The 19,005-nt window shown below is 45.8% G+C and overlaps 1 protein-coding gene across 2 annotated transcripts in view; it reads right to left on the bottom strand.

Annotated features, from left to right (window-relative positions):
* The window catches only part of LOC133079052 (zinc finger protein 264-like), a 46,986-nt gene that overhangs the window by 5,687 nt on the left and 22,294 nt on the right, over positions 1-19,005 (bottom strand). The window contains exons 1-3 of one of the 2 annotated variants that reach the window (XM_061174324.1): positions 12,537-12,810; positions 9,864-9,990; positions 1,360-1,455 (exon numbers count right to left, since the gene is read on the bottom strand). The exons of the other annotated variant lie outside the window; for it this stretch is intronic. Coding sequence (XP_061030307.1) covers positions 1,360-1,455; positions 9,864-9,990 — 223 coding nt within the window. The 5' untranslated portion in view covers positions 12,537-12,810. Of the gene's footprint in view, positions 1-1,359; positions 1,456-9,863; positions 9,991-12,536; positions 12,811-19,005 lie in introns of those variants that run through there. 2 annotated transcript variants of the gene reach the window in all.

Below are 19,005 nucleotides of genomic sequence, written 5' to 3'. Positions count from 1 at the left end.
TCTGGGTGTCTGACACTCAGAGTGTGGGTGGATGGGGAAGGTGGGAAAGGGTGAGATACAGAGCATAGCTGGAAAGGCCCTGTTTACTTGCAGTTCAGAAGGAAATGTGAGATACTATCATTACTCACTAGCACTAATCCCACGATGTGAATAATACTAATAGCTTACTTTTGCTGAGCCACTCACTATGGGTCAGGCCCAGTGCGAAGCAGTTTCATACATAATCTATTACATCCTCCAACCACCCAACGAGACAGAAACGATTATGACTACAATTTCTCAGGAACAGACTGAGTGTAACTGACCTCACTGATCAAACCATTTCATTCCTTTCCTTGAAAACACTCAGCCTCATTTCCCAGCCCCAGGCACCAAATGACAAAGTCGAGTATCTTGTCAGTGGAATGTGAGTGGAAACAATGTGTTGGAAGTGGGTGTGACATTTTCCCTTCTCTGTTTTCCCTCTGCCAGCTGGAGGATGCCAGGAACCCTGAAGGTCTCACACTGATGACAGAAGGTAGCTGAGTCCCTGAATAACTGTGTGGTCAGAGCTCCCTACTGATCCACATCGCCCTTGGTTCAAGAAAAACACTTTTCGTGTGCTGAGCCATGGAGATTTTGGAATACACCTGTTAGAACAGCTAGATTTACCTTGGCCAAACTTACATACAAAGGCACAACGGGATCATGGAACGTCCCCAGGGCCGCAAGGCTGTGTGGTGTGTCACGCCTCGTTTTGAAGCCCAAGTACGTGGAGCCGAGGGCCTGAGCTTACCTGATGCGCCCCGCGCCTCCCCAGGGGCAGTGGAGAGTGTTACGGGGCAGAGGGACCACAGGTTAAAAGGGTCCACAGACCCCACGCCCCGCGCCTCCCCAGGGGCAGTGGAGAGTGTTACGGGGCAGAGGGACCACAGGTTAAAAGGGTCCACAGACCCCACGCCCCGCGCCTCCCCAGGGGCAGTGGAGAGTGTTACGGGGCAGAGGGACCACAGGTTAAAAGGTTCCACAGACCCCACGCCCCGCGCCTCCCCAGGGGCAGTGGAGAGTGTTACGGGGCAGAGGGACCACAGGTTAAAAGGTTCCACAGACCCCACGCCCTGCGCCTCCCCAGGGGCAGTGGAGAGTGTTACGGGGCAGAGGGACCACAGGTTAAAAGGTTCCACAGACCCCACGCCCCGCGCCTCCCCAGGGGCAGTGGAGAGTGTTACGGGGCAGAGGGACCACAGGTTAAAAGGTTCCACAGACCCCACGCCTCCAGAGAGGCCACGACAAGAATATTCTCACAAATTTTATAGTTAATGGTCCTCTTGCTGTCTGCAACCTGCTGTGATGCCCGCTTGGCCAGCTGTTGGCACTCACCTGGGCAGGAGCTTGGGGAGAGGCCTCTCTTCGACGTCTGTAACTCTGGGTTGTGCTCCAGTGGGTGGATCAGCTCTGGCTTGGGCAAAGGACACCCTGTTCACAGAGAAAAAAAGAGAACATGGGGATTTTGGTGAGAAGAAAGAAACCTCTCAACCCAGACTGGGACTGCAGGATTTGGAAGAGACCTCGGAATGCAGCTGCTCCCATCCATGCAAACAAAATGCTGCAACTGGGAAACAAACTGTAAAAACACCATCCTTTGTCCCCGAAGACTGTAGACATTAGTGCTGGCTGCATAGACAGCACCAACTCCCTTTGATCTCCATCCCACAGAACCCAGCACCGTTCAGACGTACCTCCTGAAGACGTTTTCTAATTCATTCAAGTCAGGGACCTCAACCTCCTGTGCATCAGCAACACCTGGGGTGCCCAGCAACCACCACACAGCAGTTCAAACAAAATCTCTGGGAAGGGCCTGGGCATCAGATTTTAAACGCTCCCCAGGCGACAGTAGCCAACCTGGCAGGCTAAGAAGCCCTGGTCTCCATCATCCCACAAATGGCATCATCGGTATCTGAGGTAGGCAGGTGACCTACGACAGCCGCTCTGAGTAAAAAGAAAGCTTTATTTCAGGAAGGGCTGAGTGACGCCCCCGCAGCTCCTGCCATCCAGAAGCATCTTGCAACTCCTGTGAGGGAACCAGCCTGAGCATCAGAACCAATGAAGCAAAGAAACAGACATCTGGGTTGGCACCCCCAACCTGGAAGCCAGCATCACCTCTGAGCTGCTTCTTAGATAATAAATTTCCTTCAGGGTGTAGACTGTTTGAGCTGGTCTGTCATGTATACCCAAACATATATCAACCACTGTGGGGGTAAAGAATGTAGATAAATCAATGGCAGAGGTACCAGGACCCGCACAGAAAGCGCATCTGCAGATCCTGGACCAAAGCTCAGGATTCGTTAGTCATCACTAAGCAAATGTTCACTCCTGTCTGCTACATGCTCAGCACGGGGCTCAGGGACAGGGCAGTGGAAAGTGAAGGAGTCTTTCTTCAGCTGTCAGGAGTCACGCTCCCTGCAACTGCAGGGCCTTTGCACGTGCTGTCCCTTCTAACGGGAAGGCTGCTTTTTTCCCTACTTTGCTCGTTCTAGATTACTCTAATTCTTTGGGTCTCAGCTCAAATGTCACTTCCTGAGAAGATTTCACTGAACTGTGGCTCCTGAGCCCAGGTGCTTCATCAATCTGCCATGTTGCCATGCAATTTTTAAATCCTAACAGTTAAGTCAAAACTAATACTTAGTCGACTTCCTGTTTTCAGTTCTGCCTGTAAGGAGCTTCCAAGTCGCCACTCCATCCTAACAACAAGTGGCAAGCTGAACAGACTGAAAAATCAACAACTCGTCTTGGATCAATAACAGAGGGGAGGAAACAAGGTAAACTGCTATCCCCAGGATTGGAGACACAGGGAATACAGTCAGTCACAGCTTACAAGAGCAGAGACTCATGAGCAGAAACTGCCACAGGAACCAGCGCCAGGATAGGAAACCTGAACGGTAATGAATGGATTGGTGGAGGTTCAGTGCAGACAACTCTGAGAGTAAAAAAAACTCCAGGGGGGCTTCCCTGGTGGTGCAGTGGTTGAGAATCTGCCTGCCAATGCAGGGGACACGGGTTTGAGACCTGGTCTGGGAAGATCCCACATGCCGCGGAGCGACTAGGCCCGTGTGCCACAGTTACTGCGCCTGTGCATCTGGAGCCTGTGCTCCGCAACGAGAGGCCGCGATACTGAGAGGCCCGTGCACCGCGATGAAGAGTGGCCCCCACTTGCCACAACTAGAGAAAGCCCTCGCACAGAAACGAAGACCCAACACAGCCATAAATAAATAAATAAATAAATAAAAATTAAAAAAAAACTCCGGGGGACGCAGTCACAGGCAGGCCCTCACAGTATTATGAGATTTCTCTCCAGAAGCTCAACCAAGTTCCCACAAAAAATAGAAGAGAAAAATCCCCTTGGGCTTCTGGCAGGGGGGAAGGAAAAAGAACAAATTCTGAAACATACCAGAGCACTCTGTCTTTAACCAGACCTGTCCTCAGAAGAAACTAGTTAACCAGAGCCTAAACTGCTGGGGTTTTATCAGAGCCTAAATGGCCTGGAAGAAGGGAAATACCCAACTCCAGTCAACTTTGGCCATCCTGTCCTACCTTAGTGGAGGAGATAAACACTTGTGACATTCACAGTCCAGAGGGACAGGCCCACTAAAAGACTGAGACCAAATCATAGAACTATAGAACACTCTTTCCCTCCTGCCCTGCCACTACATTTCTTTCTTTTTTTTTTTTTTAATTTATTTTATTTTTGGCTACATTGGGTCTTTGTTGCTGCGCATGGGCTTTCTCTAGTTGTGGTGAGCGGGGGCTACTCTTTGTTGCGGTGCGCAGGCTTCTCATTGCGGTGGCTTCTCTTGTTGTGGAGCATGGGCTCTAGGTGCACAGGCTTCAGTAGTTGTGGCTTGCAGGTTCTAGAGCACAAGCTCAGTAGTTGTGGCACACGGGCTCAGTAGTTGTGGCTCGTGGGCTCTAGAGCACAGGCTCAGTAGTTGTGGCGCATGGGCTTAGTTGCTCCGTGGCATGTGGGATCTTCCCAGACCAGGGCTCGAACCCGTGTCCCCTGCATTGGCAGGCGGATTCTTAACCACTGCACCACCAGGGAAGTCCCGCCCACCACATTTCTAAAGGCCTATTTACAGCAGTTACTTCTGCCCAGTGTATCATATGCAGCTATCAAAAAAAATTATGAGTCACGCTAAAAGTCAAAGAACACAATTTGAAGAGACAGAGCAAGCATCAGAACCTGACATGTCAGGGATGCTGGAATTATCAGATCAGGGATTTTAAATGACACTGATTAATATGCGAAGGGCTTTAATGAACAAAAGTAGACAGCGTGCAAAAACAGATGGGTAATGTAAGCAGATAGAAGGAAATCCTAATTAAGAACCAAAAAAAAAATGCTACAGATCAAATAACACTGAAGAATGCTTCTGGTGGACTTATCAGTAGACTGGACACGGCTAAAGAAAGAATCTCTGAGTTTGAGGATATATCAATAGAAACCTTCAAAACTGAAAAGCAAAGAGGACAAAGACTGAAAAAAACAGAATATCCAAGGACCATAGAACTATAAAAGGTGTAATATACAAGTAATGCAAATTTAAAAAGGAGAAAAAATGAGAAAACGAAACAGAAGAAATACATGAAACAATAATGACTGGGAATTTCCCAAAATTAATGTCTAACACCAAACCACAGATCCAGGAAGCCAAGAGAACACCAAGCATGATAAATGCTCACTACCTCCACCCCTGTCCCCCAGCAAAAAAAAACCAAACAACCACACCTAGGCATACCATTTAAAAACTACAGAAACTTGAAGATAAAGAAAAAATCCAGAAAGAAGCCGGAGGTCAAAACAAAACAAAACATCTTACCTATACAGGAACAAAGACAAGAATTACATATGATTTCTGCTCAGAAATCACATAAGAAGAGAGTGGAAAGATTTAAAGTGTTCAGAGAAAAACCTCACCAATCTTGAATTCCATACCCTGTGAAATTATCCTTCAAAACTGAAAGAGAAATAAAGAATTTCTCAAAGAAACAAAAATTGAGGGAATCTGTTGCCAGTAGACCTATCTTACAAGAAATGTTAAAATAACTTCTGTAGAGAGAAGGAAAATGATATAGGTCAGAAACTCAGATCTAAATACAGAAAGGAGAAATACTGCAAAAGGAATAAAAGAAAGTAAAGTTAAAACTTTTAGTTGTCTTAACCAATCTAACAAGTAACAGTCTGTTCAGAATAGTAATAGTAATAATGTATTCAATTATGATTATGTACATAGCTTACACACACTTACATATATACATACATACATATAAACGCTTATTTTTATATATGTATAAAATATATGTGCCCATTATATATGCACTTATATAGTGAAACAAATGGCAGCAATGATATGAAGGATGGGAGGACAGAATTAAGATTATTTTGTTATAAGGTCTCATGTTACCAGTGAAGTGATATAGTGTTATTTGAAAGCAGACTTAGATTAGTTGCCCTTTGGCACATTATCATTTACATTAGCACTCCTACAAAATGAAATACTTAGGTATAAATCTAAGAAAATATGTACAAGATTTATATGAGGAACTCCACAAAACTCTGATGAATGAAATCAAAGAACAAAATAAATGGAGAGAGATTTTATGTTCATGAATAAGAAGACTCAGTACTGTCAAGATGTCAGTTCTTCCCAATTTGATCTATAGATTCAATGCAATACCAATCAAAATCCCAGCAAATCATTTTGTGGATATCCAAAACTGATTAAGTTTATATGGAGTGGCAAAAGACCCAAAACAGCCAACACAATATTGAAGAAGAACAAAGTGGGAGGACTGAAGCTACCCAACCTCAAGACTTACAATAAAGTTACAGTAATGAAGGCAGTGTGATGTTGGTGAAAGATCAATGGAACAGAATTGAAAGCCCAGAAATAGACCCACATAATACAGTCAACTAATCTTTGACAAAGATGCAAAAGCAATACAATAGTTAGCAAAGCTAGTGTTTTTAACAAATGGTGCTGGAACAGGACATCCACATATAAAAACAATTACCTAGACAGACCTTATATCCTTCACAAAAATTTACTCAAAATGGATCACAGATCTAAATGTAAAACACAAAACCATAAAATTCCTAGAAGATATTATAGGAGAAAACCTAGATGACTATGGGTATGTGATAACTTTCTAGATACAACACCAAAGGCATAATCCATGAAAGAAATGATTGATAAGCTGGACTTCATAAAAATTAAAAACTTCTGCTCTGCCAAAAGAATGAGAAGACAGGACTTCCCTGGTGGCGCAGTGGATAAGAATCCGCCTGCCAATGCAGGGGACGAGGGTTTGAGCCCTGGTCCGGGAAGATTCCACATGCCGCGGAGCAACTAAGCACGTGCGCCACAACTACTGAGCCTGCACTCTAGAGCCCGCGAGCCACAATTACTGAGCCTGAGTGCCACAACTACTGAAGCCCGCGCACCTACAGCCCGTGCTCCACAACAAAGAGAAGCCACCGCAATGGGAAGCCCGCGCACCACAACAAAGAGTAGCCCCCGCTCACCGCAGCTAGAGAAAGCTCGCACGCGGCAACGAAGACCCAACACAGACAAACAAAATAAAATAAATTAAAAAAAAAAAAAGAATGAGAAGACAAGCCACACAGTAGGAGAAAATATTTGCAAAAGACATATCTGATAAAGGACAGTTATCCAAAATACACAAATATCTCTTAAAATTAGAAAGTAAGAAAACAAAAATGACCCAATTTTAAAATGAGCCAAATACCTTAACAGACACCTCACCAAAGACAAGAACAAGGACCTTAAAACACATCTCACCAAAGACAATATACACACAGCAAATAAGCATATGAAAAGATGCTCCACAGAATATATTATCATCAGGGAAATGCAAATTAAAACAAGATACCACTACACACCTATTAGAATGGTCAAGGGACTTCCCTGGTGGCGCAATGGTGAAGAATCCACCTGCCAATGCAGGGGACATGGGTTCGAGCCCTGGTCTGGGAAGATCCCACATGCCGCAGAGCAACTAAGCCCGTGAGCCACAACTACTGAGCCTGCATTCTAGAGCCCGCATGCCACAACCACTGAGCCTGAGTGTCACAGCGACTGAAGCCTGCGGGCCTAGAGCCCGTGCTCCGCAACAGGAGAGGCCACCGCAACAAGAAGCCCCCACACCACAACGAAGAGTAACCCACGCACTGCAACAAAGAGTAGCCCTTGCTCGCTGCAACTAGAGACAGCCCACACACAGCAACGAAGACTCAAAGCGGCCATAAATAAATAGGAAGGAAGGAAGGTGAAAACGTGGAACACTGACAACACCAAATGCTAGCAAGGATGCGGAGCAGCAGGAACTCTCATTCAATGCTGGTGGGAACGCAAAATGATACCACCATTTTGAAGACAGTTTGGTGGGTTCTTAAAAAACTAAATATACCTTCACCATAGGATCCATCAACCACAGTTCTCGCTATTTACCCAAAGGTGCTGAAAACTTATGTCCACATAAAAACCTGCACATGGATGTTTACAGCAGCTTTATTCACAATTGCCAAAACTTGGAAGCAACCGAGATGTTCTTCAGTGGGTAAATGGATAAAGCATGGTAAATGACAGTAAAATATTATTAGACAGTAAAATATTATTCAGCACTAAAAAGAAACATGTTATCAAACCATGAAACGAGAAACAAATGCATATTACTAAGTGAAAGAAGCCAATCTAAAAAGGTTACATACTCTATGATTCCAGCTATCTGACATTCTGGAAAACACAAATGGAGACAGTAAAAAAGATCAGTGGTTGGTGAGGGGGCAGGGATGAATAGAGAGGACTCTTAGGGCAACAAAAAAATTTTGTATGATACTATGATGGATACACGTCATTATACATTTGTCCAAACCCATGGAATGTACAACACCAAGAGTGAACCCTAATGTCAACTATGGACTTTGGGTGATTATGATGTGTCAGTGTAGATGCATCAACTATAACAAATGTACCATTCTGGTGAGAATATTGAGAACGAGGGAGGGTATGCTTGTGTGGGGGGAGGGGGTGTATGGGAAATCTCTATACTTACCTCTCAATTTTGCTGTGAACCTAAAACTGCTCAAAAAAGACAAGTCTTAAAAAAACAATAACTATTTATAGGTGTAACCATATTCCAAGGACTGTGCCAAGCAATTTAAATGCATTAAAAAAAAACTGAATTAAGTTTATGAACTAATTTAGAAATGAAATGACATACATATTTAAAATATTGAGTCTTTTCACTCAGGAACAAGGTAAATGTCTTCATGGATCTAAGTCTTTTTTAGGTCGTAAGCAAAGCGTTATACTGACCTTCCTGTGGGCCTTGCATGAAAAATTCTATTTTAGGATTTCCTTATAGCACCCACATAAAGTACATACTACAATAAGCACCATTTTACAGATGAAGAAACAGAGGCTCAGGCAGATAAAATGATTTGCTGAAACCACGGACATGGTGAATGGCTGAGCCAAGATGAAAACCAAAGTCTAGTCATCTCTGGCATCTGGCATCTGTATTTAACTACAAAGCTACACAACACTGTTCCAGAAAATGCTGAGTCCAAGTGCAGGGTGATGACGATGACAACAAGGACGACGATGATATCATTAACAGTAGTGACAGTAGCAGGGGTCACAACTGCTAACCCTGCACACAGCCAGGCATCACCACGCACTGTTCTGAGCCATTCACCCTCACGACAGACGTGTGAAGTAGGTACTGTATTACTTCATGAGATACTACCCATGAGATAACTGACACACAGAAGCGTTCAGTAACCTGCCCAGGAACACACAGCCCATCAGCAGCAGAGCAGGGATTAGACACCAGGGGTCTAGCACCAGACCCTGGTCTCCCAAGTGCTACAGGAAGAAGGAAGCAGCAAACGCTTCCCCGTGGGAGTCAGCAGCCTCAGACCAAGTGGGCTGTGGTGGTGAGAGGGGGACATGAGCAGAGGAGTCAATTCTCAGGAAACAGGGCCAGAGAAAGGAGCAGACGTGGAGACGCCAGAATTCAGCATTTCATGAACTACTAAAAATAAAAACTTGGGTTCAGAATCCCACACAGTGATTTGGTCAAATAGAGACATTTGCACGAACATCATATATCATTTATTCTTATCAACATTTCACAAAAGGACGGACAAAAAATGCAAAGGAGAGCTGTTGACAACCAAGATGTGCCTTTTAAGTTGAATGGATTAAGCTTTAGGAGGGACTCAACAACGGCCTTATTTTCCTTACTTGCTGAGGACAGCGTGCTGGGAGAATTAAATGAGTAGAGCATGAACAGAGAAACAAAATAAACATACAGCAAGAAACAGAGATGAGGAGGGAGTGGGCCTCAGAGAGCAAGGACTTGGTGACTACCTCCTTCTGCAAAATAGCTGCAGCAGAAAAAACCACTGTGAAAACAAAGTGACATGAGCAGGCCCACGAGAGAAGGCAGAACAAGAGACCCAGAAGCCAGGGCATAATCATGCTTCTCTAAGTCGCTGTATCAGTCCCTCAAGGAGCCCGGCAGGAATTCCTACCTTTGGGTTCTGTGAGACACCCCCATTTCCTCCCAACACATCCTTCTCCTTTGGCTGTGACCAAAGGCAAACTGTGTTTCTTGTCCAACCCTCCCTAAGTGAGATACAAGGAGACCAGGCAGCAAGAGTGAGTCCAGAAAATAACTGAAGCTGTGGGGAGGAGGGTAGATGGGCTACAGAGGGCTTCTCAACCACCAGGCCTGGAGCCAGAGGGTGGAATGAAGCAAGTGACAGGTCCCACATGGGGAAGTTGGGAAGGCCTTACCCAGAGAGACCAGGAGCCCGCAGGTCTCCAGCATCACCTCCTGGTACAGGGTCCTCTGGGCGGGGTCCAGCTGCCCCCACTCCTCCTGGGTAAAAGTCACGGCCACATCCTCATAAGTAACAAGCATCTGGAAAGTCAAGCAGAGGCAGTTGTGTTGGTCTTGCGGCTATTGATGGAATCAGAGCCCATCTCTCTCCATGGCAAAGGTGCAGAGACCAAACAGCCCCTGAAGGCTGAGCTCTGTGCTGGACTCCAGGAGGCAGACACTGCTCTAGACTGATCGCAGCAGCGTAGCCGATAGAAGCCTCCTAGGCAGGAGCCGATGGAGAATGATGACACCAGGTCAGGAGCCTCCCGCACAGACTGTGAGGCACGGAATGGTGAGGGTGCTGAGATGTCAGACAAATGGGAAAGAATAACAATGACAGCAAAAACAATACCAATAATAATTACAGCAACAGCACCCCAGACTCACTGGTCCTCACTGTGTGCCTGCCTCGTGCTGAGGCATTGACATGTCTTGTTAAAGTGTCTCAGAGTCCCCAGCTCTTAAGTCCCACCCACTCCTGAGGTTTGAATCCGAAGTCCTAAAGTCAGCACTTGCCTGCTGTGTGAACTTGGGGGCCTCGCTTAATTTCTCTGAACGTTGATTTCTGAATCAATACAATGATTCTCACTGAGCAATAATAGTTATGAGAATTAAAGAAAAAAGAAACACTGGGTGACTGGCCACAGCCGGTGAGGTCAATGCCGTTATCATCTTCATGTCAGTCAGGAGACCTGAGGCCCAGGGAGCTCCACCAGTCCACCCAAAGTTTACATGTGTTGTGATCAGAGGCAGGATTTAAAAGCAGGTTCCTCTGGTCTGAGGTCTAACAGCATAACCATGACCCACTGGCAAAGTAAAACCACAGTTAATGAAGATGTGAAGCATTTTAAATAAATTTCCCAGTTATATTCATTTCAGCCACCGCTGAAAATAATTCTGCAGACGTGGGCAGAGGAGCAGATTCATCATCACCCACCTCGCAGGAGAGTCACCTGAGGTGGTGGTACCTGCTTGGGAAGTGGCAGGGCCTGGACCAGCTCCTGCTGCCAAGTGAACCTTGGAGACCCCCAGGGAGAATCCACAACGAGCCATCACTTCTTTTTTCTACCTGAGACCTGACAGCATGTATCCCGGAGGAAAGAATACTCCAGGGACCAAGGAATAGGAATTGCTGAGGGCACTGGAGGCTGTAGCCAGGAGAACAACAGCCTTTGACTGGCCGTGATGTCTGTCCTGGCTGAGCAGGATGGAACATTCAGCCAACGGCCACACCGTCTGGCCCTCCCAGGACATGTCTCAGCAGATGGGGGAGTGGGGAGGATTCTGGCAATCGCAAAGACCCTCTGGGGGTTCCTTAAACAACCAATATACCTTTTTTTTGGTCCACACTCTTCCGCCTGCTGAAATGCCATGTCCCTGGTTCATGCCAAGACTGCCTACTGGAAGGAAGCCTGCATGGCTTGCAAAGTTTACTTTAGGTGTCACCTCCAGGCATCCCTCTCCACTGTTCGTAGAGAAGAGGAGGCTGTGGTGGCGACATACTGGTTGTTAGTTTCTGCTACTTAAGAACTGCAGTGAACTTGGGCAGGAAACTGAACTTCTCTGAGTCTCAAGTTGTTCTTGTACAAAACAGTGACAATAACAGAACTTAGCTCTGAAAAAGTGAGGATTACATGAGGTGATATATTATGCCTATCTACCTGCTAACAGCAAGGACTCAATGGAGGCCGGCCGGCTATTATGGTTCTTTTCTCATTGTTTTCTCTTTGCTCCCACAGCATCCTGGACAAATTCAACCAGGAATTTTGCCAGGTTCCCTACACAAAAATGCCAGAACACAGGCAACAGGAAGGGGCCATTTTAAGCTAACTGCTAGAAAAGGCCTCTCCAAATAGGAGACATCTGCGCAGAGGCCAGAAGGATGTGAGAGGGAAGTCCTGCAAAGATATGGGAACAGTGGGACTTCCCTGGCGGTCCAGTGGTTAGGGCTCCATGCTTCCACTGCTGGGGGCGCAGGTTCGATCCCTGGTTGGGGAACTAAGATCCCCCAAGCCCTGCAGCACGGCCAAAAAAAAAAGATACAGGAACAGTACTCCAGGCAAAGGCCAGTGCAAATATAAAGATTGGGGGCGGGGCGCGGGGACAGAGAACTTATGGTCAGGTTGGTGTGTCTGCAGAACAGAGAGCCAGGAAAGAACGGAAGGTCAGAGGAGGTCGGCCGGGAGGATGGGGAAGCTGGAATTCTAGAATTTTAAGTGTGACGGGAAGGAAGGAAGCATCATTCATCCTTCACGCACTGATGAAACACCTGTCGGAGACCCAAAACTGTGGTACGGCCGCGGATAAAATAACGAGTCAGCGCCACTTGTTGTAAGTAAACGAAGAGGACAGAGAGAAACCCAATGGCTTACTTAGCCTCCAGCCTGCCCAGGAGCCCTCTCCGAACCAGCGGAGAAGCAACAATGCCAGCAATATGGTCCACTCACCCGCGCCGGGTCCAACCACGCCGCCGCCATCACGGGACCCTGAGGAGAGAGCGGGGCCGGAGAGGCGGCTCCAGGATTCAGCCGCCCGCCTCCTGCCCAGAGCGGGGGGGGGGGTGAGGGGGTTGGGGGGGGGTTCACCTCGGCCGACGGTCGCACTCCGAGCCTCAGTTTCCCCGGCGCAAAATGCGCACGAGGCCCAGGCCGTCGCGTCAGAGCTGCGGGGACGGGGTCGGGGCCCCGGCGGGCGCTCACGGGACACTCCCGTTACGGAGGACCCGGGGCGGGTGTCGGGCTCGTACACCGACGCAGAGGTAAGACACACCCTCCTCACTGGCCTGCCCAGCTCGGGGCTGGGAGACGCACCCGGCCCATCGCCACAGGCCCCACAGCCCCGGAGGACCCAGCCGGCGCAGACAGATGACGCAGCTCTCCAAATGGTTGGAGGTCCCGCCCCCGCCGGCGCGGGCCGCAGGAAACCGCCCCCCGTCCTGGGCCGTCACTGGCCCAGCATCGGCGCTAACACGCGGCGCTCAGCCTTCTGGGTAACGTAGTATTTTTCCCCTGCAAACAACCAGGTGTGTGGAGCAATTTGCCTCAGAGCATCAGTGAAAGCAGTATTTCTGGACTCTCTCCTCAAACACCATGAATGGTCTCTATCGGTGGAAAAAGACTCCCAGACTCCCAGATATTTTCTGGCAAGGAATGTGAAAAATGGGTCCTGACCCTGGAATTCTGTCACCTGCTCCTTCCTGTTCATCCCTAGTGTCACTTTAAAGCTCACTGTGTAGAGCCCTGTAGGCCACTGTAAAGAAGTCGTAATATGTTCCCTGTGTGTTCTAGAATATACCCAGGAATTGTTTAATTTCGTATGTTAATATACACAGAAATGGGAATGATTGTCATGAAGGAAGACGTTTATGCTCACACATTCCTAGAAACAGGAGACAGGGCACATCACAAAGGGCCACGAGGGGAAGACCAGGATGGGTCAGGAGGTAAGAGAGGTGAAGAAAGCATGGTCCAGAGCTTTTATTGTGTTTTCAACAGGAAAGACAAGGCAGGGTAGGATAAACAGTTTGGTATTGGCTGGTTTGAATACTGTCAACAGGCTTTGGAGCATACGGGCTGACATTTGCCCGGCACAGGCCCTTAGATGATGAGAAATATAGTCTCCTAAGTGTAAGAGTCAGAAAGAGGAGGGGTTCCAATTAGGGGCTTTGGGTTATTTAATTTACACATGAAAGAAATAGCCCCTAAGAGTAGTTTGTTACCTCTAAGAATTGGCTAGTCCTGAAAGGGGCAGTCTCGGGAATTTCCTGGCAGTCCAGTGGTTAGGACTCCATGATCTCACTGCCGAGGGCCCAGGTTCAATCCCTGGTTGGGAAACTAAGAGCCCACAAGCCACGCTGTGTATTTGGGGACCTCAATTAGTTGTCCTTCACCATTTTCAGAGGTGTGGGTCTATGAGAAGGGCATGTGGAACAATCTCTCTAAAATACCAATCCCACGGGAGATAACTGGGATCTTACTAACACCATCATCCCTTGAATACCTGCTTTCTACTTGCTCACCTGGACAGCCCCTCCTTGGAACTGCTCCTTGCTCTGTCCATGACTCTCTACCTTGTTGCAACTTAAAGATCACATCTGGCTTGATGCACTGACACCCTGTTCTTTGGAAGTGGCATAAAAATGGCCCATTTGGGGCTTCCCTGATGGCGCAGTGGTTAAGAATCCGCCTGCCAATGCAGGGGACACGGGTTCGAGCCCTGGTCCGGGAAGATCCAACATGCCGCGGAGCAACTAAGCCCATGCGCCACAACTACTGAGCTTGCACTGTAGAGCCCGCGTGCTGCAACTACTGAGCCCGAGTGCCACAACTACTGAAGCCCGTGTGCCTAGAGCCCGTGCTCTGCAACAGAGAAGCCACCGCAATGAGAAGCCCGTGCACCTCAACGAAGAGTAGCCCCCGCTCGCCGCAACTAGAGAGAAAGCCCACGTGCAGCAATGAGGACCCAAAGCAGCCAAAAATAAATAAATAAATTTATAAAAAAAAAAAAGAGAAAAAAAAGACTAAAAAGGGGCGTGGGGCACAACAACAAAAAATATATGCTTAATACACGGATCTCCAAATTAAAAATCACAGCAGACAGAAATTCCCTCCAAGTCATCCAGCTGGTTAGAACAAGGCTAGGAAGTGTAACCAGGTGGTCTGACTAGAGGGTCCATGCTCTTGACACTGCTCCAAGGAAGGGAAGATAGTGCCCATTTACAATTTAGCTTAGACCATTCAATTGTCAGGTGTGTAACATACCTGTGAACAGATTACAAATCTTTAACCCTCAAAACTCAAGGATGACGTCTTTGAGCATTCCAGAGGCACCTCAGCATCCGACAACTAAGACAGGAAAGGCAGTCTGCGGGCCAGAGTATGAGTACAAAGGGGAGAGGCAAATACTCCCAGAGACCAGATTCCTACAGATCTCCAGCATCACGTCTCTGTAGAGGGCCCTCCCAGCTGGACCAAATGCTCCCACACCATCTCAGTAAAACTCACAGACAGGTCCATGAACTTGACTAAGCCTGCAACAACACACCCTTTAATCTCCAGTTATGCACATTTAATGATGTAGGAATTATTATGACCCCATGTTCTTTAATTTTCTCTTTGTTGAAGTCAAAGGCTACAAGTTTCAACAGTGGGAACAAAAAGTAAATGAGAAACTGTTGACATATGTGCAATGGAAATACACAGCATTGACCTGGTCGTTACATCTTTGTACAAATAAAAACAAATAAAGGGGGGCTTCCCTGGTGGCGCAGCAGTTGAGAATCTGCCTGCCAATGCAGGGGACACGGGTTCGAGCCCTGGTCTGGGAAGATCCCACATGCTGTGGAGCAGCTGGGCCCGTGAGCCACAACTACTGAGCCTGCGCGTCTGGAGCCTGTGCTCCGCAACAAGAGAGGCCACGATAGTGAGAGGCCCACGCATCGCGATGAAGAGTGGCCCCCGCTTGCCGCAACTAGAGAAAGCCCTTGCACGGAAACGAAGACCCAACACAGCCAAAAAAAAAAAAAAAAAACAAACCAAACAAATAAAGGGAATATTTGCAAGTCAAACCACTGACGACATATCTAAATAGACACAGATTTATTGAGAGGCAAGATTCTTTCTCACCAGACATTCTCTATATTTTGTCATCACTAAATTAAATCTTGACCACTATGTAAGAATTTCCACTCTGACATAACTGATTGTTTTCGTTACAGTGATTTACATGTATATAAGCCTTCACCTCAAAGCTATGACTTATTTCTTGTTGTAGCAAACTGTATTTAATATTTGTTAAAGAAATTTGAACTTCCTCAACATTTAGGTATCATTTAAGTCACTGTGAAGAAGAGTTAATATAGCATGCTATCCTTTGAGCTTCAAAGTTTGCCCCTGGCTAAAGTTTGGGGCCTTAGATTTCGGGAGGCTTCCTATCATTCCCAGAAATGATGAATGGCTCAGTGCACCTATTGTTTGTGTAAACAAGGTGGCTTATGCTGCTAACCTGCTATGCTTCTGGAGGTCTAGAATTTTGTTATGCTCTAGACAGAGTGCCCAATAAAAATCATAGGCGCTGAGGTTCTAATAAGTTTCCCTAGTAGACATTTCACACATGCAGTCATAATTCATTGACAGAACTTAAATTAAGCACTCAGAATTCCTAAAGCTTGTCCCTGGCTTCCTCTGGACTCCAGTCCTTGTATCTTTTCCCTTGGCTGAGATTGCTTTGTATTCTTGTGCTGTCATAAACCATCGATGTTGAGTATAATATGCTGAGTCCTTTGATGCTTGCTAGTAAGTCATAAACCTGGGTAGTCTTGAGGACTTTCAACACAGTCATTCATTATGACTTTTAAAGTCTTATAGATCTGTCCATAAAAGCCCATATAGTTTCTCTTTGTGGTCAACATATGTCATATACTGTGCCAACTACACACACAGTTTTGTGTAAACACTGTGAGGGAGGCAAACATAAAAATACACTACTGTGTGTGGCCATTCACTAACACACACATATACTGTCTACTGAGGAAAATAAAAACGTAAAATGAACAGAATCAGACAGTGGCTGGATGTGAGGATGATGAAAGAAAAATGGCTGTGAGGTGTCTGGCTTGGTCAACAAGACAGAAGATAGTGGAATTCACTGAGACTGTTTTTTCAGGCACCTCAAACACAATGTCTAAAACCAAATGCCAACCTTAGCCCTTTTCTACTTCCCTGCTTCCTTAAACTCAGAGATTATCTATATTTCCTACAAAGTTACAAGCGATGATGCAACCATTGAAGACTGAGTTTGGTTTCTCACTCAAACTGAAAGGATGGCCAAGATGTACTATAAAATGAGAAAGATCAAATGAGTATTATTTGATCCATTTTAGTAAAAATGAATAGTGACCAGGAAAACAAAGATTCATACTACAAGAAGGAATCTAGGAAAGTGATAAGGGCATGGACTCTGCAGCCAGCCTAAATGGCCTCCAATCCCTAATCTCATACTTTGTAACAACTGTACAATTTTGGGCAAACTCCTTAATCTTTCTGTTCCTCAGTTTTCTGATTTGTAAAATGAGGATAATATTACCTACCACATAGACTTGTTGCAAAGGTTAAGAGTTGATGTGTTTAAACATTCAAAACAATGGCTGATATACAGTAATACCACATGTTTGCTTGCTCTTAGAATTATTATGGGTGCATCCTCATGGTGATGGTCTTGGCCAAATGACACATGCATAAACTCAGTGTATATGAATACACGGAAGGTGTGGAAGTATGAACAGAGGGTAACAGACATGAGAAACATTCAACCTGGAGACACAGATTTGGGGGAACTCTGTAGATCACTGAGTATAAAATGCATTGAGTGGGAATTAACTCACTCATGGAACACATCACAAGTGAGACAGCAATGGCCTTGGATGGACCCTGGGAAGCACACTGTTTAATACATGGGCTGAAGACACAGACTCTCTGAAGAAGGGTAAGAACTCACAGAAACCAGGAAAGGACCTTCAAGTCAGAGAGGTGGGCAGCAGTCCAACAGTGGTGGGAGGGCAGGAGGAGAGAGGACAAAAGGGAACTTTGTGAGACCTGCTTGTCAGGCAACCGTGGTGGAGGTCATTCTTTAGTTGTCAGTGGAGCGAAAGGGACATGAGGGGGTGAGGACAGGCAGTGGACAGAACAGTCACACAGGGTGTATCTGTGAGAGAAAAGAGAAGGGCAGAGCTCAATGCGCATGTAGGGCAGAAAGTGCCTGGGGGTGAGGAACACAGGTATAGATTGTGAAGACAGAAGGGGATTCAGAGGGAGAAGTTAAAGACCAAGAAGTAGAGGCACAAAAGAAAGACACAGGCCCTATACAAGTTGGGGAATATGGGAGAATGTGTTCAACAACAAAGAGGAAGACTGAACCTGGAAGAGGAGTAGCCCATTCTCCTTTGAGGCTATAACAAGCCTTAGAGAGCTCGGAAATTTTACACACAAATCTTCCCTGGAGAACACAACTCTGAACAATCTGCAGATTGCCCAGTTTTATTTTCTTGAGAAATATTTGTGGATAACAACACAGAAGACGGCAGGTCTTCCATTCCTCCAGATACTTTAGGATTTCTATTCCAGTATCAAGATAAACCACCAGAGAACCACTGACTTTGGACTACACAGTTTTGCTTGTTTTCTCAGAGTCCTTCTTTGGCATCATAAACTAGGCAAAGAAATAGAAGATGTGTAAAAGAACCAAACGGAAATCAGACAATTGAAAAATTCAAAAACCAAAACGAAAATTCACTGGATGAGCTCAATAGTAGATTATATATGAGAAAGAAGGAATCAGTGAGCTCAAAGAGAAATCAATGGAAATTAATCAACGTGAGCAACAGAGAAAAACAGACTGGGGGAAACAAAAAGATGGGAGCCTGAGAATCCTATGGAACAAGAACAAGAGAACAAAGGGCTGAAAAAACTATTGGAAGAATAACTAAAAATTTCCCAAATTTGCCAAATGGCATACACCACAAAATTTGAAAAGCTGAGCAAACACCGAACAGGATAAGCCCCCCAAATTTTATGGCAGGTTACATCATAATCAAACTTCTGAACTCTATATACAAGGAAAAAACACTTTCAAAGCACTTGACATAAAGGATACACTACAGATAGGGAAATAATGAGTCAAATGGCAGCAGATTTCTCAACTGAAACAGATCAGATTTCCCATATGGAAGACAGAAGGAAATGACTTACTTGCCTTTCAAGTACTAAAAGAAAAGAACTGCTGACCCTGAATCCTGTATCCCACAAAAATATCCTTTGGGAATGAAGGAAACATAAAGACATTTTTAGATGAAGGAAAACAAAAACATTTGTTACCAGAAAATCTGCAACAAAAGACAGGCTATAGATGTTTGTGGGGCAAAAAATTTAAAAAGAAACTGTTAATGGAAGAAACTTGAGATTTCAAGAAGGAAGAAAAAACAATGTAATGAGTAAAAGTAGAAGTAAACAGACTGTGCTTCTTCTGAGTTTTGTAAAAATTGTTTGACAGTTGAAGCAA

The sequence above is a fragment of the Eubalaena glacialis genome, chromosome 18 (genome assembly GCF_028564815.1).
Source record: "Eubalaena glacialis isolate mEubGla1 chromosome 18, mEubGla1.1.hap2.+ XY, whole genome shotgun sequence".
Classification (NCBI taxonomy): Eukaryota; Metazoa; Chordata; class Mammalia; order Artiodactyla; family Balaenidae; genus Eubalaena; species Eubalaena glacialis.
This window is presented reverse-complemented; position numbering and strand designations above follow the sequence as displayed.